At 42.9% G+C, this 21,724-nt stretch overlaps 1 protein-coding gene across 2 annotated transcripts; it reads left to right on the top strand.

Annotated features, from left to right (window-relative positions):
- Positions 1-297: 297 nt before the first annotated feature.
- Positions 298-21,658, top strand: ptpn21 (protein tyrosine phosphatase non-receptor type 21). 2 transcript variants are annotated; one of them, XM_026151546.1, is made up of 20 exons: positions 298-624; positions 1,298-1,599; positions 3,075-3,244; positions 3,604-3,701; positions 7,128-7,195; positions 7,285-7,355; positions 8,247-8,334; positions 8,421-8,509; positions 8,980-9,067; positions 9,295-9,374; positions 9,497-9,604; positions 10,340-10,400; positions 10,755-10,836; positions 10,929-12,451; positions 18,606-18,746; positions 19,847-20,062; positions 20,331-20,459; positions 20,550-20,784; positions 20,907-21,067; positions 21,189-21,658. In XM_026151546.1, exons 2-20 carry the CDS (start codon positions 1,420-1,422, stop codon positions 21,315-21,317), a joined length of 3,717 nt encoding a protein of 1,238 aa, XP_026007331.1. In that variant the 5' UTR covers positions 298-624; positions 1,298-1,419; the 3' UTR covers positions 21,318-21,658. The 2 variants fall into 2 exon arrangements, with proteins under 2 accessions (XP_026007331.1, XP_026007332.1); XM_026151547.1 differs by lacking the exon at positions 9,497-9,604 and having other exon boundaries at positions 301-624.
- Positions 21,659-21,724: the final 66 nt, after the last annotated feature.

The following is a 21,724-nucleotide window of genomic DNA, read 5'->3' as shown; positions in this document are numbered from 1 at the left end:
TATTTAATTTTCGTGCACTGTGTCAGGGATTTCGTTATGCTTGAATCTTGAAACTATTTATTTTGCAATATCGTGTGTTTGCCATTAGCTATGGGTCGATGTAAAAAGTAAACAGACAGGTCCTCGCCAGCAGTGCCTGACAGCTGTCCCATTTCTGGCATTTTCACTGCTCGGCATTCCAGCTGTCTGATGTCATCGCTCTGAAAACCTGCATGTATCCTTCCGCTCCAGAGGAACTACAATAGATTTTAAACAGTTTGCTTATGAAAATACACCTAACCAGCTAGCTTGTATAAATGTTTAGTTGAGTTGGTGTTGATTTCAGTGTAGTCCAGGAATGTATTGAAGGCTGATCAAACAAACGCCAAAGCAATAGCGCCGCGGATGAAGACCGAAACACTTGTTGCTCTTCTAATCCCAGGAAGCGAAACACGCTTGGAACTTGGAGTGAACACTTGGACCAAAAGGCATGTGGGCTCTGTTAGTTTGGATCCAGAACAAACTACAGACAAACAAACTGCCTGTTAATCTAATATCCAGTAAGCAGCATCCATTGACTTTGGTGGTGGAATCCCTAAGGACTGACCAATAGTTGGACTACCAAGTTGCATCTGGTGGCTAACGGTAACGTTGATGTTTTTTTCCCCAAAAAAATATTTACCGGGGGCGACGTCAGCTTCCCAAGGGTGTCGTCTATTTGCTGGAAGTTAGCGGGCTAGCGTAAACGCTAATTCCAAGCCAGTTGTAGTGAATGTAATGGATTTTCTTAAAGTGACTTAAAAGCAGCTAGATAATACCAAATATGTAGACCAAGCGTTTAATTGTAGCAGTAAAGAAAGTCCAATTGTAACTATCAATAATTTGAAATATAATGGATGCATGGTTTATGATTTTGAAGTGCCTGCTTCTTATAGAATCGGTCGCACTTGTTGGTGTTTGGATCAGACTATTCGCCGGAAAGTGATTACTGTAGCCATAGGCGTAGTAAAAATGACCATTGTAGTTAGCAGTAAGTGCACAGGTCAGAGGGGATATCCGTAGGATTTGCCCTTTCTGCTGTGCCCAGATTGTTAAACAACTCAAGAGGTGGAGGAATTGTAACGTTACTGAGACCCAATTGCTGTCAAAATGAAGCATTAAGGGGATTACTTTACGGTAATCCCCGTGTTAGTCTAGTCTTTAAGGGTAAGTATCGTAATATATTCTTTAGTGATGAGTAAGGCCACGCTGTTAAAGCTAGATATGGTTGTGGGTTTTGGATGCTCATCTGATTTGATTTTTCCGTCTGACTTTTCAGACCTGTGTGCTGATGATGACCCCCCTGACTTGTTACATTATCACAACTTTGTGGACATCAAGGAGAATACTTCCTCTGGCCTGAGTGGAGACCCCCTCTCCACTGTTTAAGACGCCTGAAACATGCCCTTGCCGTTTGGCTTAAAACTCAAAAGGACTCGAAGGTATACTGTTTCAAGCAAGAGCTGTCTTGTCACACGGATTCAGCTTCTCAATGGAGAGTTTGTTGAGTTTACACTCTCAGTGGAGAGCACTGGACAGGAATGTTTGGAGGCAGTAGCCCAGAGACTCGAGTTAAGAGAGGTATGTAGGTGTTTTTCACGCAATACAAGTGCTGATTGTTCTCTCTTATATGGACTCTTTAAGACCTGCCATCTCAGCAACAAAGTATTTTTGTGACCATTGTCTGCTGGTCACATTCTTACTTGAAACTAGTAAGCAGAACAACAGAAACTATGATAACCAGTTTGTCATTGTCTACTCATATAATGTCATTTCCCATAATATTTCCCAAGATGTAATGACTCAATCATTTCCCAGTTAAATGCTTTACATACACATATATGTAACTCACGTTGAGAAACATGAAAGATAATGTACTGAGGTTCATGTCCAAGTCTGGCATTTATTTAGCATGTTTGGTTAGTGATGCTAATGCAAGGCCTCCACCTTCATTTACTTTATGTCACATTGTTTGCTTTTTTAGTGTTAGTAGAGTTACTAGGCGAATCATGTGGTGAACTAGTCAGTCTGTTAAACTACAAAAAGCACAATTCACTGTTGCATTTCAACCATGGATGTATCTGGGTTAGTAGGTCCTTTATTTTGAATATAACTTTTTAGTATTGCTATAAAAACAAATTTCTGTAATGTTTACACAGTGCTTACTCATAGACAGCAGCTATTGTCCAGTGTAAAATGCCAGTAAACACATTTCTAGTTGTTTTTTCCAGCTGCTCTCTTACCAGTGTTCATTGTGGGATATTCGGATAGAGAGGGCAGCACAATCTAGAGAAGTCTTCGATTTTAGATTTATTTTAGATGATACATAACAGCTACATAAAAAGAACCAGACAATTCGTATTAATGTTCCTATTTTTTTGAGAAAATTTCATTTCACTGATGACGTTAAATTAAAACAGAAGAACCTCGTGTCTCTAGTCTTATTTCTATATAGATAAGTTTTTAAGCTCCTCTGTCTGTTTTCATATTGGTAATTATATAATTTAGCCTTTCTAGTTAATCTAAGTTTCCTAAGTGGGATGATATAAGCGTTTCATTATTTTGTAAATTTATCTTGCTGTGCTTATAACAAAAATGGCAATCTTTCCATTGAGTAGTTTTCATAAATGATTTTTAGCCAGTCTTCAAATTGTACTCACGTTTTACTGGATTTATTTCCCCATCATAAAGTAGTACTGCCATTAAGCATTTGCCTTCATTCGTTGTTCTATGCTGTGACCCACATATACACTGTGAAAGTGTCAAATGGAAATGTGTTCTTAAATACAGTTTCTAAACATTTGTGGATATCACGCCAACATTGCCAGAATTTCAGACATTGCAACTTTGGATTTTAAGGTCTGTGTTATATTTATAAACAGGAGAAGACGAGCAGATTTACATTGGCACTGAGCTCTTAAGCGGTAACCTATTGGTCTAGTCTTTAATATGTAATATAAGTCTAAATGTGCCTGCCTGGATTACCGTTTACCCTAGAATGGTTAATGTTTAATCTGTCCTCTTGCATTTTTTTTAATTTTTTTTTGGCTTGTTAGATAACATACTTTAGCCTGTGGTACTTAAACAAGCAGAACCAGCAGAGATGGATTGACTTGGAGAAGCCACTGAAGAAGCAGCTGGACAAGTATGGGCTGGAGCCCACCGTTTACTTTGGAGTCGTGTTTTACATACCCAGTGTCACCCAACTGCAACAGGAGATCACAAGGTGATCAGTGGCAGGAAGTGTCTTTACAAAGCCACTGCTCTTTTTTTCTCTTTTACTGTTTGTCGCTCAAGACTACTGGCAAGAAAGACCTTAGAGAATTTTAGACAAAATTTAGTGCCGCCACATCAAGTATTAAAAAGTTGTACTGACTATCAGCTACAGTAGTTAAAACACTCTTACTTGATTGTACAGTTTTTTTGTTTTATTTATTGATTTGGCCATTAAACATTGAGTGTTAATTTATCTGGTGCTGTATGCTAGATGTTTTGTAATTAATGATGTTATATCTGAAACATGAAGATAGTTCTTGTTTTGTTTGCCAGTCTTCTGCTCCTAACAGTTGCTTCCTCTCTCTACAGATATCAGTATTACCTGCAACTGAAGAAAGATGTTTTAGAGGGCAGGATATCGTGCTCACTCGAACAAGCTATACGTTTGGCCAGCCTGGCAGTGCAAGGTATTGTGGATGTATTATACTAGCCTGATGGCAGAATTTGTAGTTTGGTAAGTCCTGTGTTCCTTCTTGCCCTCACAGATGGCACAACGTGTTCAGTGTGGTGTCACGTCTTCTGGTGCAAGCTGCTCTGTGTTGTTTCAGTTGTGCACATTGCAGGTTTTTTTTGACCTGGTACAGTGCTGCTGATACTGCAGCCAGGAAGAAGACATGAGTATGTGTTCATGTCAGTTTTCACTACCAGTTTAATGATGGATGTGTCATTACAGAAGCATAGAAGTTACAGCATCAGCACTGGTACAAGACTGCTCCTCCTGTACCAGGAAGAAAAAAAGCAAGAGGACAGATTAAACATTAACCATGGTCCGCTTTAAGCTGTGGCGACGTTATTTTTGCGAGAAACACGACGAGTGCTGTGAATATAAAGGGGTCTCAAGCCTCAAGCAAAGAGATTGGAGTTGTACTGGAAATGAGTTTTCATCAATTATTTCTGAATAGAAGTCTAGTTTTCCACCTAAAGCACAGCTAAAAAACATTGAAATCAAGTTGCATACAAATTGTTGGGATTAATGGTACTTTTTTTTTTTTTTTTTAAATCTCAGCATCTTGTTTTAGAGGTTTGCTCCTCACAGTAGTTTGTCAGAAACCTCCGTTCAGCTGTTTAACGGATAGATTATAAGAACATTTTTACAATTTTTCTTTTATATATATATATCTATCGAAGAATCCATAGGTCCCTCATCCTATTCATGTAGCCCCTTCCGCCGGGGTTACTTGCGTAGTAGCATTCCAACAACGCCCTGTTTTCGTCCCTTGCCCACCGATGCCTTCTTGTTCCAGTAGCCCACTTTTCGTCAGGGTGCCCTGGTTCCTCAACACCTGACGCGGACCTTGTTGATCTGGGCGACGTCCGAGCCGGCATGCCTTCATATTTATCTGTCTCGCTCATGTCTGCGGTAGGCTTGCTTAGCATAGGGGGTCTAGCCTTAGGACCCTTACTGGATACAGACGCCCCAGGCAGGAATCGAACTTGCGATCCTCTGTTCCAAAGGCGTGTAGTCTAACCACTACGCTATCCAGCTGCTCTGTCCCCACTGCTGTTCTGCATAGGCCTGAACCCCCTCAGTGAGATCATTAACAAGACTGGCTACGGATACCGACTACGGAACGGAGCAGTTGTCAGCCACCTCCTGTACATGGATGACATCAAGCTGTATGCCAAGAGTGAACGAGACATCGATTCACTGATCCACACTACCAGGCTATACAGCAATGACATTGGAATGTCGTTCGGACTGGAGAAGTGTAGTCGGATGGTAACAAAGAGAGGGAAGGTAGTCAGAACTGAGGGGATTGAACTACCAGAAGGCAACATTGCAGACATAGAGGACAGTTACAAGTACTTGGGGATCCCACAGGCGAATGGGAACCATAAAGAGGCCGCTAGAAAAGCTGCAACCACCAAGTACCTGCAGAGGGTCAGGCAAGTCCTGAGGAGTCAGCTGAATGGTAAGAACAAGATCCGGGCCATCAACACGTACGCCCTGCCCGTGATCAGGTACCCTGCTGGGGTAATAGGCTGGCCAAAGGAGGAGATAGAAGCCACTGACATAAAGACAAGAAAGCTCCTTACCATGCATGGAGGGTTTCACCCCAAGTCCAGCACCCTGAGGCTGTACGCTAAGCGGAAGGAAGGGGGCCGGGGACTGGTGAGTGTCAGCACCACAGTCCAGGATGAGACAACGAACATCCAAGAATACATTGGGAAGATGGCCCCAACTGACCGAGTGCTCAGTGAATACCTCAGGCAGCAGAAACCCAAGAAAGAGGAGGGAGACGAGGAACCATCATGGAAGGACAGAGCCCTGCACGGTATGTACCACCGGCAGATAGAGGAGGTGGCTGATATCCAGAAATCCTACCAGTGGCTGGACAAAGCTGGACTGAAAGACAGCACAGAGGCACTAATCATGGCAGCACAAGAACAAGCTCTGAGCACAAGATCCATAGAGGCTGGGGTCTATCACACCAGGCAAGACCCCAGGTGCAGGCTGTGTAAAGATGCCCCAGAGACAATCCAGCACATAACAGCAGGGTGCAAGATGCTAGCAGGCAAGGCATACATGGAACGCCATAACCAAGTGGCCGGCATAGTGTACAGGAACATCTGTGCGGAGTATAACCTGGAAGTCCCGAGGTCAAAATGGGAGATGCCCCCAAGGGTGGTGGAGAATGACCGAGCTAAGATCCTGTGGGACTTCCAGATACAGACGGACAAAATGGTGGTGGCTAACCAACCGGACATAGTGGTGGTAGACAAACAGAAGAAGACGGCCGTAGTGATCGATGTAGCGGTTCCGAATGACAGCAATATCAGGAAGAAGGAACACGAGAAGCTGGAGAAATACCAAGGGCTCAGAGAAGAGCTCGAGAGGATGTGGAGGGTGAAGGTAACGGTGGTCCCCGTGGTAATCGGAGCACTAGGTGCGGTGACTCCCAAGATAGGCGAGTGGCTCCAGCAGATCCCGGGAACAACATCGGAGATCTCTGTCCAGAAGAGCGCAGTCCTGGGAACAGCTAAGATACTGCGCAGGACCCTCAAGCTCCCAGGCCTCTGGTAGAGGACCCGAGCTTGAAGGATAAACCGCCCGCAGGGGCGTGCTGGGTGTTTGTTTTTATATATATATATATATATATATATATATATATTAAAAAAACACTGAAGAAGAACTCTACATCCTAAACATATCTATGAAACTGATCAACAGTGAGTGAATTTGAACACTCTTTGCTTGAGTTTGAGCTCCTGTAACGTTCGCTCAGCTGGAAGAATCTCAGACAGTGCTGGCAGAGTTATATCAGGCGCTGCAGCTTACTTGCCTGGGTGTTACAGCATAGCTGTGCTGCTGAGATCACTTACTGCTGCAGCCATATTCAAATGCCTGACTAACATTCAATGTTTAGAAAAGCACACTGAATCTTCTTGCAGTTGCCCTTCATATTTAGTCTGTGCTTTGTTTGCAATGAAAACTTGTGCAGTGTGCCGCGAGTAAAGCTGTTTTGTGTAACGTGCAGCAGAGTTGGGAATGGAGGACAGTTGTAGCCTTTAAGCACAGCTGATGTCTGGGGAAAAAAAGAAAAGCTGTTAATGTTGCCAGAAGGAAGCCTGAGGCTGTAACAGTTTAGGACCTCTACGTTATCAGACGCTGGCGGGCTAACAAACAAACATCTCCCCTTCTAAATTTAGTCCATCATGTCATCATACACTACAGCTTTCCAGAAGGCATTACAGTGTTCTGCAAGTCCTGAATGTCTATTTTGAATTGTACTGCAAGCGGAAATAGACATAGGATTTATTGAGAGAGCCTTGGAGTCTGCTTTGCTACAAATGTCTGTACTTTATGCTCTATTGTTTCTTCTTGCCCACAGCTGACTTTGGAGACTTTAATCGATATGATTCCCAGGAATTCCTTCAGAAGTTTGAACTGTTCCCCATTGTAAGCATTCTCCACTTGTTCTCCATTAAACTCAGATGTTCTTTTGTGTGGATTGGATCAAACACGTTTCTCTCGCTCTGTCTTTGCAGGACTGGATTCAGGATGAGCGAGTGCTGGAAGAGGCCATTCAGAAAGTGGCTCTTCTTTATCAGTCCTTCAAGTAAGCCAGATTTCGAAGTATCAGTCTACCCGGTCACACAAATGGCGAGCAGAGGAAACACACTGGCTCTGATTTGGTCTGTTTGGAGATTGGGGCTTTTGGTTCTTGGTCGTCTCTATTCTGAGTAGAATGTATAATGTAAATGTTTAAGGCAAATAACGCATTTGGTTGATTTTTGTAACAACGGTAAACACAGTTAATTTAACAAACTGTCATTCATCAGATTTTAATGACTATCTTTACCTCATGAGATAAAAAAAAAAAGTAAACAAATTGTTAATAAAGCTGTGTCACTTCTACTTATAATGTCATTAACTTTTTAGTATCTCCTAGGAAACATGAGGTGATGAAAGTTTCAGAGGACAACAAACTGTTTTACACTCGAAGCCTTTCTGTTGATCCTTGACCATTTTACAAACTAGGGTTCCCTAAATATCTGACTGAGGATGCACAATAAGGGGCTAAATGTTGTTTCTCCTAACAACAAAGCTGTTGTTAGGAGAAAAATACCTTTTAGTAGTGGTACAGAGGTGAGAGGTTGGGCACTGTCGCCACACGGCAAGAAGATCCTGCGTTTGAATCCACTGGGTTGCATGTTCTTCCTATACCTGTGGCTACAATGGCTTCCTCCCACAGTCCAAAGATGTACAGGTTAGATTAACTTAAGCGTGAGTGGTCATCAGTCTCCGTGTGTGTCCAGAGTGTGCCTGGCCTCATGCTTCATGACAGCTGGGATTGGCTCCAACCCCACCGTCACACAGAATTGGAGCAAATGCACAAGCAAATACATATAAAGCCTGTTTCGATTAATACACATCTCTTCTGATTAATATGTTTATATGATCACAGTACTGTTATCATTTTCTTGATATTTTTTAAAAATCTTTTCAGGGGTTTGCCAGTTCCAGAGGCAGAGATGTTGTACATGCAGGAGGTTGAGAAAATGGAGGGCTATGGCCAAGAAACCTTTCAAGCCAAGGTAGGTCTGTGAAAGCCACTGGATCATCACTGGATCCTTTAACAAGTATGACACTGGCTTACAAAATTCTCCTTTGGTCATACCAGGACAATACAGGTGCAGATGTTACCCTGGGTTCCTGCCTTGACGGCATCTTTGTCAAGCACAAAAGCGAGCGTCCGCTTGTTTTATACAGGTGAGCCTAGGAAAAATGATTGCAATTATACCTAAAGAACTGAAATCTGATTTACTTCTAAGAATGGGGGGGGAGTGTGACGGCCACACAACTCAATCTGGAAGACAGAGTTTTGTGGCACAGCTTACTTACAAGCTATTCTTGGTTAAGGTTGTCTCCTTAATGTTCTCCAGCCTTGAATATGGCTCAGGAGGTAGTGGGTCAAGTAGACTGTGATAGCTGATGAGGATGTTTGGGAATGTTATCTGTCAGTTTTGTAAGTATGTGAACATTAAAGTATTTAGCTATGTACCAGTATGAGTTCTAGATGGCTTTTGATTGACTCCCACATATGCATGTTTTTAAAGCAACCATGTCTGTAAAAACGCCCTGAGGTTTTGTGACCACCATGACATCATGTGTTGTTTTTTTTTCCTTTCTTCCCCCCTCCTTTCTTCCTCTGTGCCGCTGTGCTTTAATTGGCTGTGTAGGTGGCATGATATTAACAACATGAGTCACAACAGGTCTTTCTTTGCCCTGGAGCTAGCCAACAGAGAAGAGAGTGTTCAGTATCAGACCGTGAGTAACTGCAGTGTCTTTTCCATCCCTAGTGACATTGCTGTCTGTTATTGGATTTTGATAATTTGGAGATGGCCTTCATCATTAACCTTAGCATAGTGTGTATGTGGGGCCATGAAATCACACTGGCATTCCCAGGATTGCCTTTATTTGTCCATAACTAAGCAAATACTAGTCTGTACCACATGTTTAGCCATCTAATTTTTGTTTTTCTTTCTCATGTGTAGGAAGACATGGAAACCTCCAAATATGTGTGCCGGATGTGTCTGGCCAGGCTCAAGTTTTATAAGATTAACATGAGTAGCCTGTGAGTGTTTTTTCTCTCCACCCGTCTACCCCAAGCTGTCTCTTTGTTCATCGTTGTCTCATGCATGGGTGTCATCTTTGGTGTAGTCTCATGTCTGTACTCCTTTCCTCCTCTCTCTTCAGAGAGGAGTGTGACCCCCTGCCTTCTGAGGGCTCCCAGAAGTCCCTTCTCTTTCTATCCTTTCCTCGTTTTCCAATGCTCTCTCGTCCCTCTCTGCCTTCTAATAAGGGGTGAGGAACACAGTCAGCCAACGCCTACAGTATGCCTGCCAGACAAGTGCCATTATTCATTCCTTTCAGCTGCTTACCCAACAGTGCCACCACAAATACGCTTCCTGCATATTTGAAATGGGCCTTGGGTTTTGAACCACACAGTGATTCTTAATTTAAGTGAAATACATTTTTAGATTTGAGTTACTACTTAGAGCCAGTACACAGGGTTGCACATTTTATTGACTTTTAGATGAATTTCAGCATCTGTGAATCTAAAAGTAATGTAACTGAACTGCGTTGGGTTGAATCAAGGGACTATTAAGAGTGTCAGAACTCTATACGTGTTGAGTAATGAGTCAGATACATTCATGAGACGAAGAGCTTAGTCACGTTCTTTCACTTCTGTGTTGCATATTTTCAAGTCTAAAACAAGGTTAGACTGCATTTTATTTGGGCAGTGCGTTGTTGTTAAGACAAAATCTAACTTCTGCTAAACTGTCTTTAACAATTGGTAAATGAAAAGTGAATGTAAAATCAAAACATGACTCATCAAGCATGTACACTGGTGTGCTGGAGAAGAATAGCACGACATGTTTTATGGACTTAACCTGGTCTGCACCTTTCCAGGTGTGCCATATCAGTGTCCAAGAACAACATCAAGTATTGCAAAACACTTTTTTTGTAACAGCAGTAGTGGGTAAGTTCATCTTTGCTGACTCACGTTTTGTTTTGGGTTTTTTTTTCCTCTGCTAGCCAACCCCAGCCCACAGTTGTCAACCCAGTCAGACGGAGATCCTCTACTAGGGTATCTCTGGTAATGCCCACACTCACTTAAAACACACAGATTTAAAAAGTTGCATCTTTGCTTTATTAAAAAAACAAACAAAGAAAATGTATTTAATGTGGGGGGAAGGAAAATACATACAGCTTACAACATAATGGTCTTGTAAAACAGTAGTTTATTTTGAAACGCGTCCTTAAGAAAAATAATTCTGCATTTGTTTTTAATTGAAAAGTTGACAAATTTTTGCACTCTTTCTCATGGGTATTGTTATAATGAATAATCATTGTTTAGAAGCAGTGTTTGATTCTTTGCTCCTTGGCAGCGTTTGGCTCATATTAGCACTGATTAAATCCCTTTATTCCTTTTTTCTTTTTTGATTTCCAGCCAAAGCCGCAGACCTACATGATGCCCCCTCCACAAATGCACTACAATGGCCATTTCACAGAGCCTTACACATCATCACAAGGTAAACTCTTCTTCTTGTCTTTTTTGTTTTGGTTACGTCTAAATGCTTAAACTGTTCTTTAGTTATAATGGAATTTTCTCACTTGCTCATAGACAACCTGTACATGAACAGTCAGAACGGTTTCTACTACCACTCTCAGACCAGCCTGGACTGCTCTCCTCTAGAATACAGTAGTGGAGGACGTTTACGTAATGGCAGTGTGTACAGTGCCCACAGTACCAGCTCCCTAACCAATCCCCAGCACTACCTTCAGCCTTCACCCATGTCCTCCAACCCCTCTATTACAAGCGACATAACCAGACCAGACTACGTCCCCTCTCACCGGCACAGCGCTCTCATCCCACCTTCTTACCGTGCCACTCCTGATTATGAGACAGTGATGCGTCAGAAGAACCGAGGTGCAGGGGGAGGAATGGTTTTGTCTCAAGAGCACAGGCAAAGCCACTCTATGAGGAACCTAAATATTGGAAACTCCTATGCCTACAGTAGACCAGATCCTCTAGTTTACAGCCAGCCAGAAATCAGGGGGGAGCATGGCGGGGCAGCTCAGCACCACCACTATCTCTTGCATTTGGGCTCCAGCTTCCACAGCCCTTCTCCATACCCCTACCCTACAGAGAGGCGATCTGTGGTGGGGGCAGTAAGTGTCCCAGAGCTCACAAATGTCCAGTTACAACAGGCACAAGAGTATCCAGCCCCCAACATCATGAAGACACACGTGTACCGATCACCTCCACCTTACCCATACGCTCATCCTAGACCAGCTAACAGCACACCTGATCTGTCACGTCACCTGTACGTCAGCAGCAGCAATCCAGACCTGATTATAACAAGGCGTGTGCACCACTCAGTCCAGACCTTTCAGGAGGACAGCCTGCCCGTTGCACACTCTTTGCAAGAGGTCTCAGAGCCTCTTTACAGCGGACCTCCACAAAGGCAGCAGTACCATGCTCAGAAACGTAACTCCATTGAAATTGCTGGGTTGGCGCAAAGTTTTGAGGGGATAAGGGTCAAAGAGCGCACGGCGTCTTCTTCAGCAGCTGAAATGGCCACACCTCCTCCAGTGCTGCATGGCGGGCGCTCTCAGGGATCCCAGCTCAATGTGTTTTTGGAACAAAAAAATCCAGAAGACATTGAAGACATTAAGGAAGATGTGCAGTACGGACATAAAAAGTCCCTTTCAGACGCCACCATGCTAGTTCACAGTAGCGGAGAAGAAGAGGACTTTGAGGATGACAGTGGACGTCACACACCACTTTCTCAGGAGGCATTAGTTCCCGAGCAGCCGCCACAGCAGCATCACAGTCTGACATCTCTCTCTTCCCTGACACCTCAGCAGCAGCAGACTCCGACAGAGCCTCCTCCTGCATATCCCATAGGCTCCTCTCTTGACCCCTCTATAACCGGCAACTTAACCTATAAGGTTCATACCCTGATCCATGAACGTGAGCCACTGTACCTAGTATCAGAGTTACAGCAGCCCAGGATTATGCCTTCGGTTTCAGAGGGAGACTTGAGTGGTCAGGAGAAGCCGAGGCCCAAGAAAGACTTCAAGAAGAGGCCTGTGTCTGATGTTCCTCCTGGGAAGAAAGCAGTAGAAGGTTTACCTCCTGCGGTGAGTCTTGTTTCCAAATTTCCCCCGTTGTTCAGAGTATTTTAATAATATGCTGTTTCTTTTTTGATTTTTTTTTTTTTTTTTTTAACTGGGAGTTCTCCCAACCAGTCCACATGTGTTTTGTGGACTTGGAGACTGCGTCCTTTGTAGTATCCTGTGGGGATGCGTCATGAGTATGGACTGACTGCCCTGTTACTACAAGCCATTTGAACACTATAACTGTTGCAGGAGCTTGGAGCCAGCAAATAAGTCAGACTCGTTCTCAATGCATGTAGGACTCCGCCAGGGCTGCCCTGGTCACAGATTCTGTTTATAATTTTTATACAGAACTTCTAGGTTTAGCCAAGTGGCAGAAAGCTTCCACTTTGATGGCCTCAGGATTTCACCTCTGCATTTGGCAGCTGATATGGTCCCACTGACTTCATCAGGTGGTGGCCTCCAGGTCACAATGGAGCCGAGGACAAAGTGGCAGGAATGAGAATCAGTCTGGAGAAATTACATCTCTCAGCTGGCTTGGGAACGTCTTGCTACTCCCTCACATTAGCTGGTGAGAGGGATGGATGAATGGATCAATGTATTTCTTTACAGTAGGAGCATAGTACGGTAGTGCTTTAATAAAAAAGTTGGAAAAGCACTCTTCCTGGGCTTTTCTTTTTTTGGCCATCGTTCCAGACCAATTTTCTTCTCACTCCACCTTGCTCCAAATTAGCTCTTTTGGTGCCTATCCGGTTGTTCAGTGATGACGCGACGACTCCTACTTCCGGGTCTAAAGTAGTCTGCGTTTAATATGGCTTTTGTGTTGTTAACATGTTTAATGTTTTGTATTTTCTTCTATTTGATCTCAAAAAGCTCCTAAAACAGTCAGTGATCACTGTTGACCTCCCTCGGCTTTTATTACCGCTAATCATTTATTTAAGCTCAGTTTTTAAAACCTTAGGATGGAACTACAGCCCAGCCCATGCAGCAGTATATGAATGACTAACCTCGTATTGTGGATAGATTATCTCAGTTGTTCTCCTGGCTGAAGTTTGGTCCTTTTACAGCATCCTGCCATGCGATTACATTTGTTCCTGACCACCGAGAACACTCACGTTAACTTTTATCGAGTGGGAAAAAAAGTTAGCTTGTTTATATTATGCTAACATAGCTGTTTCGCTAGCGGTCACGTAGCACATCATTATATACCAGCTAGCCCAACTTCAGTAACCCTACAAACGTCACTGCTGTTTAGTTTTCTGTCTTCATTTATGTTGGAAGTGATAGCAGAGCTGTACGTTTTAATTTGTTTCCAAAACCCCGCAGTCAGGACATGCTATATTGTATTTAGATAGAAGCTAGCGAGCTAACTCCCTGCTAACTTCTAACTCCGTTAAATGTCAAAGGAGCTTGCAAAGAAAAGCGTCTGGACTTCTTTAAGTTGCTTGAAGACGTTTCACCTCTCATCCGAGAAGCTTCTTCAGTTCTAAGGTCAAATGGTGGGGAGTCCCAGATTTAAACCCAGTGGGAGTTTTCCCCCAAAGAGGGACCAAAGGACCCCCTGATGATCCTCTAATCACATGAGCCAAGGTGTGAAACTGGGTGTGGGTCCCAATCAGCCAGGGTTTCGGGTGAGCTCATTGTGAAACCTGGCCCTACCTTATCATGCGAATTCCTGAGGTCAGCTGGCCCAGGATGTGAGTGGGCGTTTTAAGGCGTCTGGGAAGGGATCTCAAAACTGGATTATAGATGGCAGAGAGTTGGTGTCGTAAACCCTCGCCTCTGTTCAAAGATGGTCGCTCACAGTGGACATAGATGGCTTCTTTCACTCCTCTTTCAAACCATCTGTCCTCTCTGTCCAAAATGTGAACATTGGCATCCTCGAAAGAGTGTCCTTTGTCCTTAAGATGCAGATGGACTGCTGAGTCTTGTCCTGTGGAGGTGGCTCTTTTGTGTTGTGCCATGTGCTTGTGAAGTGGCTGTTTGGTCTCTCCAATGTAGAGGTCTGAGCATTCCTCGCTGCACTGTACAGCATACACCACATTGTTAAGTTTGTGTTTTGGCGTTTTGTCTTTCGGGTGAACCAGTTTCTGTCTGAGCGTGTTGCTGGGTCTGAAATACACCGGGATGTCATGCTTGGAGAAAACTCTCCTGAGTTTCTCTGATACACCGGCTACATAGGGGATGACAATGTTGTTGCGTCTGTCCTTCTTATCCTCCCTCGCTGGTGTCTGGTCTTCTTTTCTGTGCCTCTTTGCTGACTTTAAGAACGCCCATTTAGGATAGCCGCACGTTTTGAGTGCTTCCTTTACATGTGTGTGTTCCTTCTTTTTTCCTTCAGGCTTAGAGGGAACATGTTCTGCCCGGTGGTGTAGGGTCCTAATTACTAGGGCTGGGCCATATTATACCGTTCACGGTAATACCGGTATAATGTTAGGCAACGATAGGAAAATGATATATCGCGATAGAATATGAGTAAAACGCGCATGCGCAGTGCCTTTGTTTTCATACGCACATGGCCGATTGTTGAGTGAAACAAATGAACCAGAATTGGTTTGTAAAAATGGTGCAACTTCAGTGATGTGGAACTGGTTTGGTGTTTGTCCGTCAGATACACGACAAGGCACATTTTTTTGCAGAACATGCAAGCGGCCGTTGTATTTGTCGGACTAAGATGCTCTTAAATCTGGGAGTAATCTGGGTCCTAAACTCCGTACCTTCAGGTCAAACGAACACTGCAGCATCACTGAGAGTTAAAAACTGTCTAAATTCTTTAATAAAACGATCAGCATTGCTGCTTTACCAGGTGTAACTATGAAGTTTAACTTCCAGGCATCCATGAAAACAAAATTTATTACATTTAACGGAGTTAGAAGTTAGCAGGAAGCTAGCGGAAGTTAGCTCGCTAGTTTCGCTAGTTACCCAAGCATGATATTGCATGTTCTGACTGAGAGATTTCTGAAAAAAATCAAACGTACAGCTCTGCTATCACTTCCAACATAAATGAAGACAGGAAACTAAACAGCAGTGGCGTTTGTAGGGTTACTGAAGTTGGGCTAGCTGGTATATAATGATGTGCTACGTGATCGCTAGCGACACAGCTATGTTAGCATAACATAGTGAAGCTTGAGGACGAACACTAACACTTTTCCACTTATAAAAGTTAACGTGCCTGATAGTTAGGGACAAATGCAATCGCATGGCAGGATGCTGTAAACGGACCAAACTTCAGTCAGGAGAACAACTGAGATAATCCATCCACAATACAAGGTTAGTCATTAATATACTGCAACAACATGGGAATAGAGCAGCTGCCAGAGAATTCAACATTAATGAATCAATGGTACAGAAGTGGAGGAAGCAAGAAAAATGAGTTTAATAAAGTTTGATTTATCTGACTGCTTTGTTTCGCTTAATGTGCCTTATAATCCCGTGCACCTTATGGTCCGAAAAATGCGTACTGCACACTGCAGTTTAATGTTGCAAAGCACCTCTTTTTAACTTCAGTGGATATTATACATGGTAATGCTCAGGATATGTCAGCCCATTTCTACTGGAAATGCCTTTTGGTTAAACTTTCAGCAAGGAATTTGCATTTGCACTGTTACATTTTTATAAAGCTTTAATGTACATAAAAACCAGCTTCTTATTTAAGTGAAAATAAATGGAAGGTTGTCTTTTTGCGCTAGTAATGTTGTGGAGTTGTATTTTGTCTCGCATCAATTATATCGTCAGTTATATCGTTATCGCAAATTTTCAAATATATATCGTGATAAATATTTTTGGCCATATCGCCCTGCTCTACTAATTACTCCAAGTTTGTGTTCCAAAGGGTGATGGGAGTCGAAGAGGAGGTACTGGTCCGTGTGTGTGGGCTTCCGGTAAACTTCGATGTTGAGTTTGCCGTTCTCTTCAATGTGCACGGCGCAGTCCAGGAAAGGCAAACAGTTGTCCTTTGTGTCTTCCCTGGTGAACTTGATGTTTTTATCCACAGCGTTAATGTGCGCAGTGAAGGATTCCACTTCTTGTGTCTTGATTTTGACCCAAGTGTCGTCCACATATCTGTACCAGTGGCTGGGTACTTCTTTGCAAGCTCCTTTGACTACGATGACCTGGATGACTGAGAACCTTCACAGACATATTTCCGTTAAATGTCATAAATTCCGTTTTCATGGATGCCTTGATGCCAAACTCAATTGTTACACCTGGTAGAGCAGAACGCTGATCATTTTATTAAAGATGAAAGACTTTAGACAGTTTTTCAACTCTCAGTAATGCCATAGTGATCGTTTGATATATGGACCTGCAGCGGAGTTTAGACCCAGACACGGCTAGTGACGTCAGACTGAACAACCGGATAGCCTTAAAAGTATTGAAGCTGAAGCCACATATCTTTCAGCAAAAGGAGCGGCCAATGGGAGTACAGCACATGTATATGACCTGATTGATAGAAAAGACGTGAATTAAACATTCTAACTTTTTTTTTTTAAACAGAGCCCTAATTACAGTAGTTGTTTGGAACTAACCCAAATGTTGATTTTGTCAGCAAACAAGAGAGTTATAAAAAAATAAAATAAATTTAATGCAGAGAAACGGCTTGGGAAATAGCTTGTAAGAGGTGGCTGGTTTAAAAATTAAACAGATCCCAGCTAATGGGTTGTGTTTGTGTCCCCATTTTATACTCTTCCCATAGTTTTATTGGGAACTCAACTGCATTAAAACACAGCAAATAGGAGCACAGAGCAGGAGAGAAACAAACATCTAACGGGCCGCGGGGAAAACAAGCCAGCTGAGTTTGGCTTGTTCTGAAGCATGAAAGGCGACATGAAAACCAGTGACCCAACCCAGTCCTTGTTTATTGGATTCAGATCGGTTTTAAAGTTTCCACAATTTCTGATTATCCCTCAGGGTTATAATTACGACATAGCTCTGGCCTGTGGGAGTACAATCGGAGCTAATGTAATGTTAGCCACAAGTGTTTCACTGTTGTTGTGGTGACATTGCCCTCAAAAAAATCAAAGTAATCTGCTGGGTCTTCAGTGCCTCAGATGGCAGAATCGCATAAAGATACTTGTGTTCGCACTTACAACAAAGAACAGAGCATTTGCTCATAGCTCAGACATTTTAGAGCTCGCAGAGCATCTTTTGCAAGAAGATAATAATGGCAGGCTGCAAGGCTGCTGCCTGAGGTTGGAAGGTGTGTCTGGATAGCCATAATTGTATAGCTGTGACACACAGCCTTATATAAGCCCTGATGGCATGTTTACAGGCAAAGTTCCTGAATATGGGCTGTGTGCATTTCTTTGTATCAAGTGTTTTTGGTATTTAAATAGCTCCTAGACCCACTTGATGATCAACAAAGACATGGTAATATCATTTTCTACAATATGCAGTTATTTTAGGTTTATTTGTTATTTATTTTAGACATTTAATTTTGTTGTGTATTGCTTCATTTTTAACAACATTGTCATAATTTCACAATGATGTACAAATTACTAACAAGAAAACTATTTTTTACGTGACACTAGCTTGGTTTGTCTGAGACGAGGGTTGTTGTCTTTTGGGGTTTTTTTCCTGTGTTGGTGTTCCTATAATAATTACCTACACATAAAACTGGTTTTACTGTATACCTAATGACTTGTTACTGTCGCTAAGCACACTATGTATTTATGGTGAATACATTTGAAAGCAAAGTGGTTTGGAGTTGTGCAGTTGCAGCAGACTGTAATGTAAGACTGTAATGACATTGAAGACGCAGTCACCTGTGCTTATTAACAATAATCACCAATAAGGGAAAAACATACAAGATTTTCTTTCTTGAATCGTCAGTGTTATTGCCAGTAGTACAAGCCTAAGTCTGTTTCTGTTTTGGCCGGTTGCTGCACTGTTAATGTCAGAAAACAAAAACTGCTTTCTCTGTAACCTGATGCCTCTGCCCTACATCAACATCACATGAGTCCAGATCCTGAAAGAATTAGAAGAAGTTTCAGTGGCCAGCATGTAATGACGCAAACGTATTTGAGAAGAATGCGGTCGGTCTACCTTGGTAAACCAGATAGGTGACATTCCTCTAGAAACGCCCAGCGAGGCTGCATTGTCCCCGCCTCTTGTCCGTCTGTTCTCTGGGGTTCGCTGTCATTCTCACTTCTTCTCTGTCACCACTTTAACGTCTTTCTAGGGCATGAAAAAAGGAGCCAAGTCAGAGGTGAAGAAGATGGGCCCTCTGAAAGTTGCCCACCTCAATGGCCTGTCCATATCCAGGCAGCCAGTCCACAGCGAGATTAAGGATGAGCCTGAACGAGCCTCGAATGATGAAAGGGTATGGCATATAAAAATGTTTGAATTCGTGAGTGATTTTCTGTGTGAATGGGATGTGTTTGAACTTCGTTTAGACTCTTGGAGGACTTTTTATGGAGAGGGTACGTGTTCTTGTTCAGAGCTTTGAAACACAACTGAACTCGTAAGGATTGCTAATCTTTATGGTTGTTGCGCTAACAGTGAAAGTAAACCCAAAAAGTTGGGACACTAAATAAATGCGGAATGATTTGCATATCCCATAAACCCATATTTTATTCACAATGGAACATAGAAAACATCAAATGAGAAAAAGAAAATGTTTTGAATTTGATGGCAGCAATGCGAGTCAAAAAGGCAGGGACAGGGGCATCTCCTCTTCTTCAAAAACAGTCTGTAAGTGTCTGAAGAACTGAGGAGACCAGCTGCTGGACTTTTGGGAGACGAATGTTGTCTTTTATCTTCTAGCTGCTGAACAGGTCTTCTCTGTCATATTTTTCATTGATGCTGTGATGTCAGATGTTTTTAGTTGGTGAAATATCTGGACTTACAGGCAGGCTAGATCAGCTCCTTCTACCACGAAGCCAGGCTACTGTAAAAGATGCAGTATGCATATGCCTTTCAGCATTCATGCTGGCTTTCTAGAAATATTCAAGATGCCATTTTTATAGGCACTAATGCAGCTACTTGTCATCAAAGATGCAGACTTTTGAACTGAGTGCTAATAACAAGCATGATGGCTTCTTTCCTCTTTAGTCTGGAGGACATGATGTGAAAAATAGACTTTGCATTTCCAATTAGTCTGTGAAAAGGAGCTTTGTCCCAGAACAGACAGTGGTGGTTGTGGATTATGATTACACATCACTTCTTTGAATTTGTGGGAGACACGGTGAACTCTGTTCAGGCAAAAATTTCTGGATGTGTTCCTGAGCCCATGCAGCACCACACGAGTGTAACCGCAGATTAGACATCCAGTATTGATTTTACAGTCATTGTTGTGACCTGTTTGTTAAAAGAATGCATTTTCTCAGTTTAAGCATTTGATATATTTTCACTTCCATGCAAAATATCTTCTTTGACAGCATTGTCCATGACAGTGACATATTTTCCGTTTGCATTTGTCAGTGCGAAGTGTTGGAGCAGCACATGGAGAAGGGTGAAGTGTTGAAGGAGTACGAGAGCATCCCAAAACGTCCGAGAGGGGAGTACACGATCGCCCAGCTGCCAGAAAGCGGAGACAGAAACCGCTTCCAAGACGTCCTGCCTTATGACGATACCCGAGTGGAGCTGGTTCCCACTAAAGAGAACAACACGGGCTACATCAATGCATCACACATTAGAGTAAGTTGTTTTGGGGATGTATGTACATACATTTGCAAACCAGATAACTAGAAATACTGTGCAAATAGATTTCTGCGACTCTTAAATTTCAGTCGTGCTTAATGGTTTGTGGTAAGGCAGCGTGTTAGTCACCTTTACTTCCTCTTTCTGGAGTTTCAGGCATGACAACATAACATCTTCCATAGATGAATAATATTTTCTGCTGTACTGGCTCTCCCTCTTTAAAAGAAATGACTGAGAATGCTCCTTATGTCTTATTTCTCATTAGATGACAGTAGGTGGGCAGGAGTGGAATTACATTGCCTCGCAGGGTCCCATGTCGCACACGTGTCAGGATTTCTGGCAGATGGTGTGGGAACAGGGTGTCTCCATCATTGCCATGGTCACTGCCGAAGAGGTACGTTGATTTAATTTTAAACCCTTTCATATTTTTTTCCCTCCTTGTCTCTATGCGCACTTACATATGCGCATCATCTCCTTTGTTCAGGAGAGCGGTCGAGAAAAGAGCTTTAGATACTGGCCCCGACTTGGCTCCCGGCACAACACAGTGACGTACGGGCGCTTCAAGATCACCACGCGGTTCCGCACAGAGTCCGGCTGCTACGCCACCACTGGGCTAAAGATCAAACACCTCCTGACGCAACAAGAGAGGACTGTCTGGCACCTGCAGTATACAGACTGGCCTGACCACGGCTGTCCCGAGGACTTCAAAGGCTTCCTCAGTGAGTGGATCAGTATCAGTTTATAATCAGATCTTTACCTTTTTGAGCCTAATAACCTCTGCTACATTCAGGTTTCCAGAAATGTAGTTAAATATAAAGTTTGCGTTCTCATCTTTCTCCAGCCTACTTGGAGGAGATCCAGTCTGTGAGAAGACACACAAATAGCATCAGTGACCCAAAGAACTCCAACCAGCCTGTGCTGGTGCACTGCAGCGCAGGAGTGGGTCGGACTGGAGTTGTCATCTTGTCTGAGATCATGATAGCGTGTCTAGAGCACAATGAGGTAATTTTCTTACCCTAATGAAGGTTTTTTTTGTTTTGTTTGGTTTTTTTAAGTGATTTTTTTTGGGGGGGTTTCTGTGTATTATCTTTGTATTATCAAAAATGAATATTTTCTCTTTCAGCCATTGGATGTTCCCAAGCACCTGTTGGCGCTACGCAATCAGAGGATGCTGATGGTTCAGACCTTGTCCCAGTACACCTTCGTGTACAGGGTCCTCATCCAGTACCTCCGCAACTCCCGGCTGATCTGACCACGGGCATCAGCACAGATGATTGCAGTGGATTTTGCTCCACAGTTGTGCCAAACTGCAGTGATGCAGATGTTTGAATCTGTTCTGAAAGGTGGCTGCTTACATTCTGTTCTGGCCGTGTATTAGAGCCGGCAAGCCGGGAGGTGCCGATTGTTGAGATGTGCAAGACGCTGTGCCACATGAAGGGGCACAAAGACTTGTGACCTGTCTCTAAACAGTATTATATATTATTTCTTACATATATTGGCTACTTTATAAAGCCCAGCACTTTCAGAGTACCATGCTGTACATAAAGAACCAATATTAAGCTGCATTAAATTCTTTTAGATATCTATCAAAAATCATTGGTTGATTTTTAACTTGCCTAAGAACACTTTTATTGTCAGTATGTTTTGAATTGCTGTTGC

The sequence above is a fragment of the Astatotilapia calliptera genome, chromosome 19 (assembly GCF_900246225.1).
Source record: "Astatotilapia calliptera chromosome 19, fAstCal1.2, whole genome shotgun sequence".
In the NCBI taxonomy this organism is placed as follows: Eukaryota; Metazoa; Chordata; class Actinopteri; order Cichliformes; family Cichlidae; genus Astatotilapia; species Astatotilapia calliptera.
The sequence above is the reverse complement of the archived record's forward strand: the minus strand, read 5'-3'. Positions and strand labels throughout refer to the sequence as shown.

Excerpts from the sequence above, each read along its gene's own strand:
- ptpn21 (XM_026151546.1), top strand. The coding sequence starts at position 1,420 with ATGCCCTTGCCGTTTGGCTTAAAACTCAAAAGGACTCGAAGGTATACT. Across the intron at positions 20,785-20,906 it reads GGACTTCAAAGGCTTCCTCA|CCTACTTGGAGGAGATCCAG; the intron begins GTGAGTGGATCA and ends ATCTTTCTCCAG. Across the intron at positions 21,068-21,188 it reads CGTGTCTAGAGCACAATGAG|CCATTGGATGTTCCCAAGCA; the intron begins GTAATTTTCTTA and ends TTTCTCTTTCAG.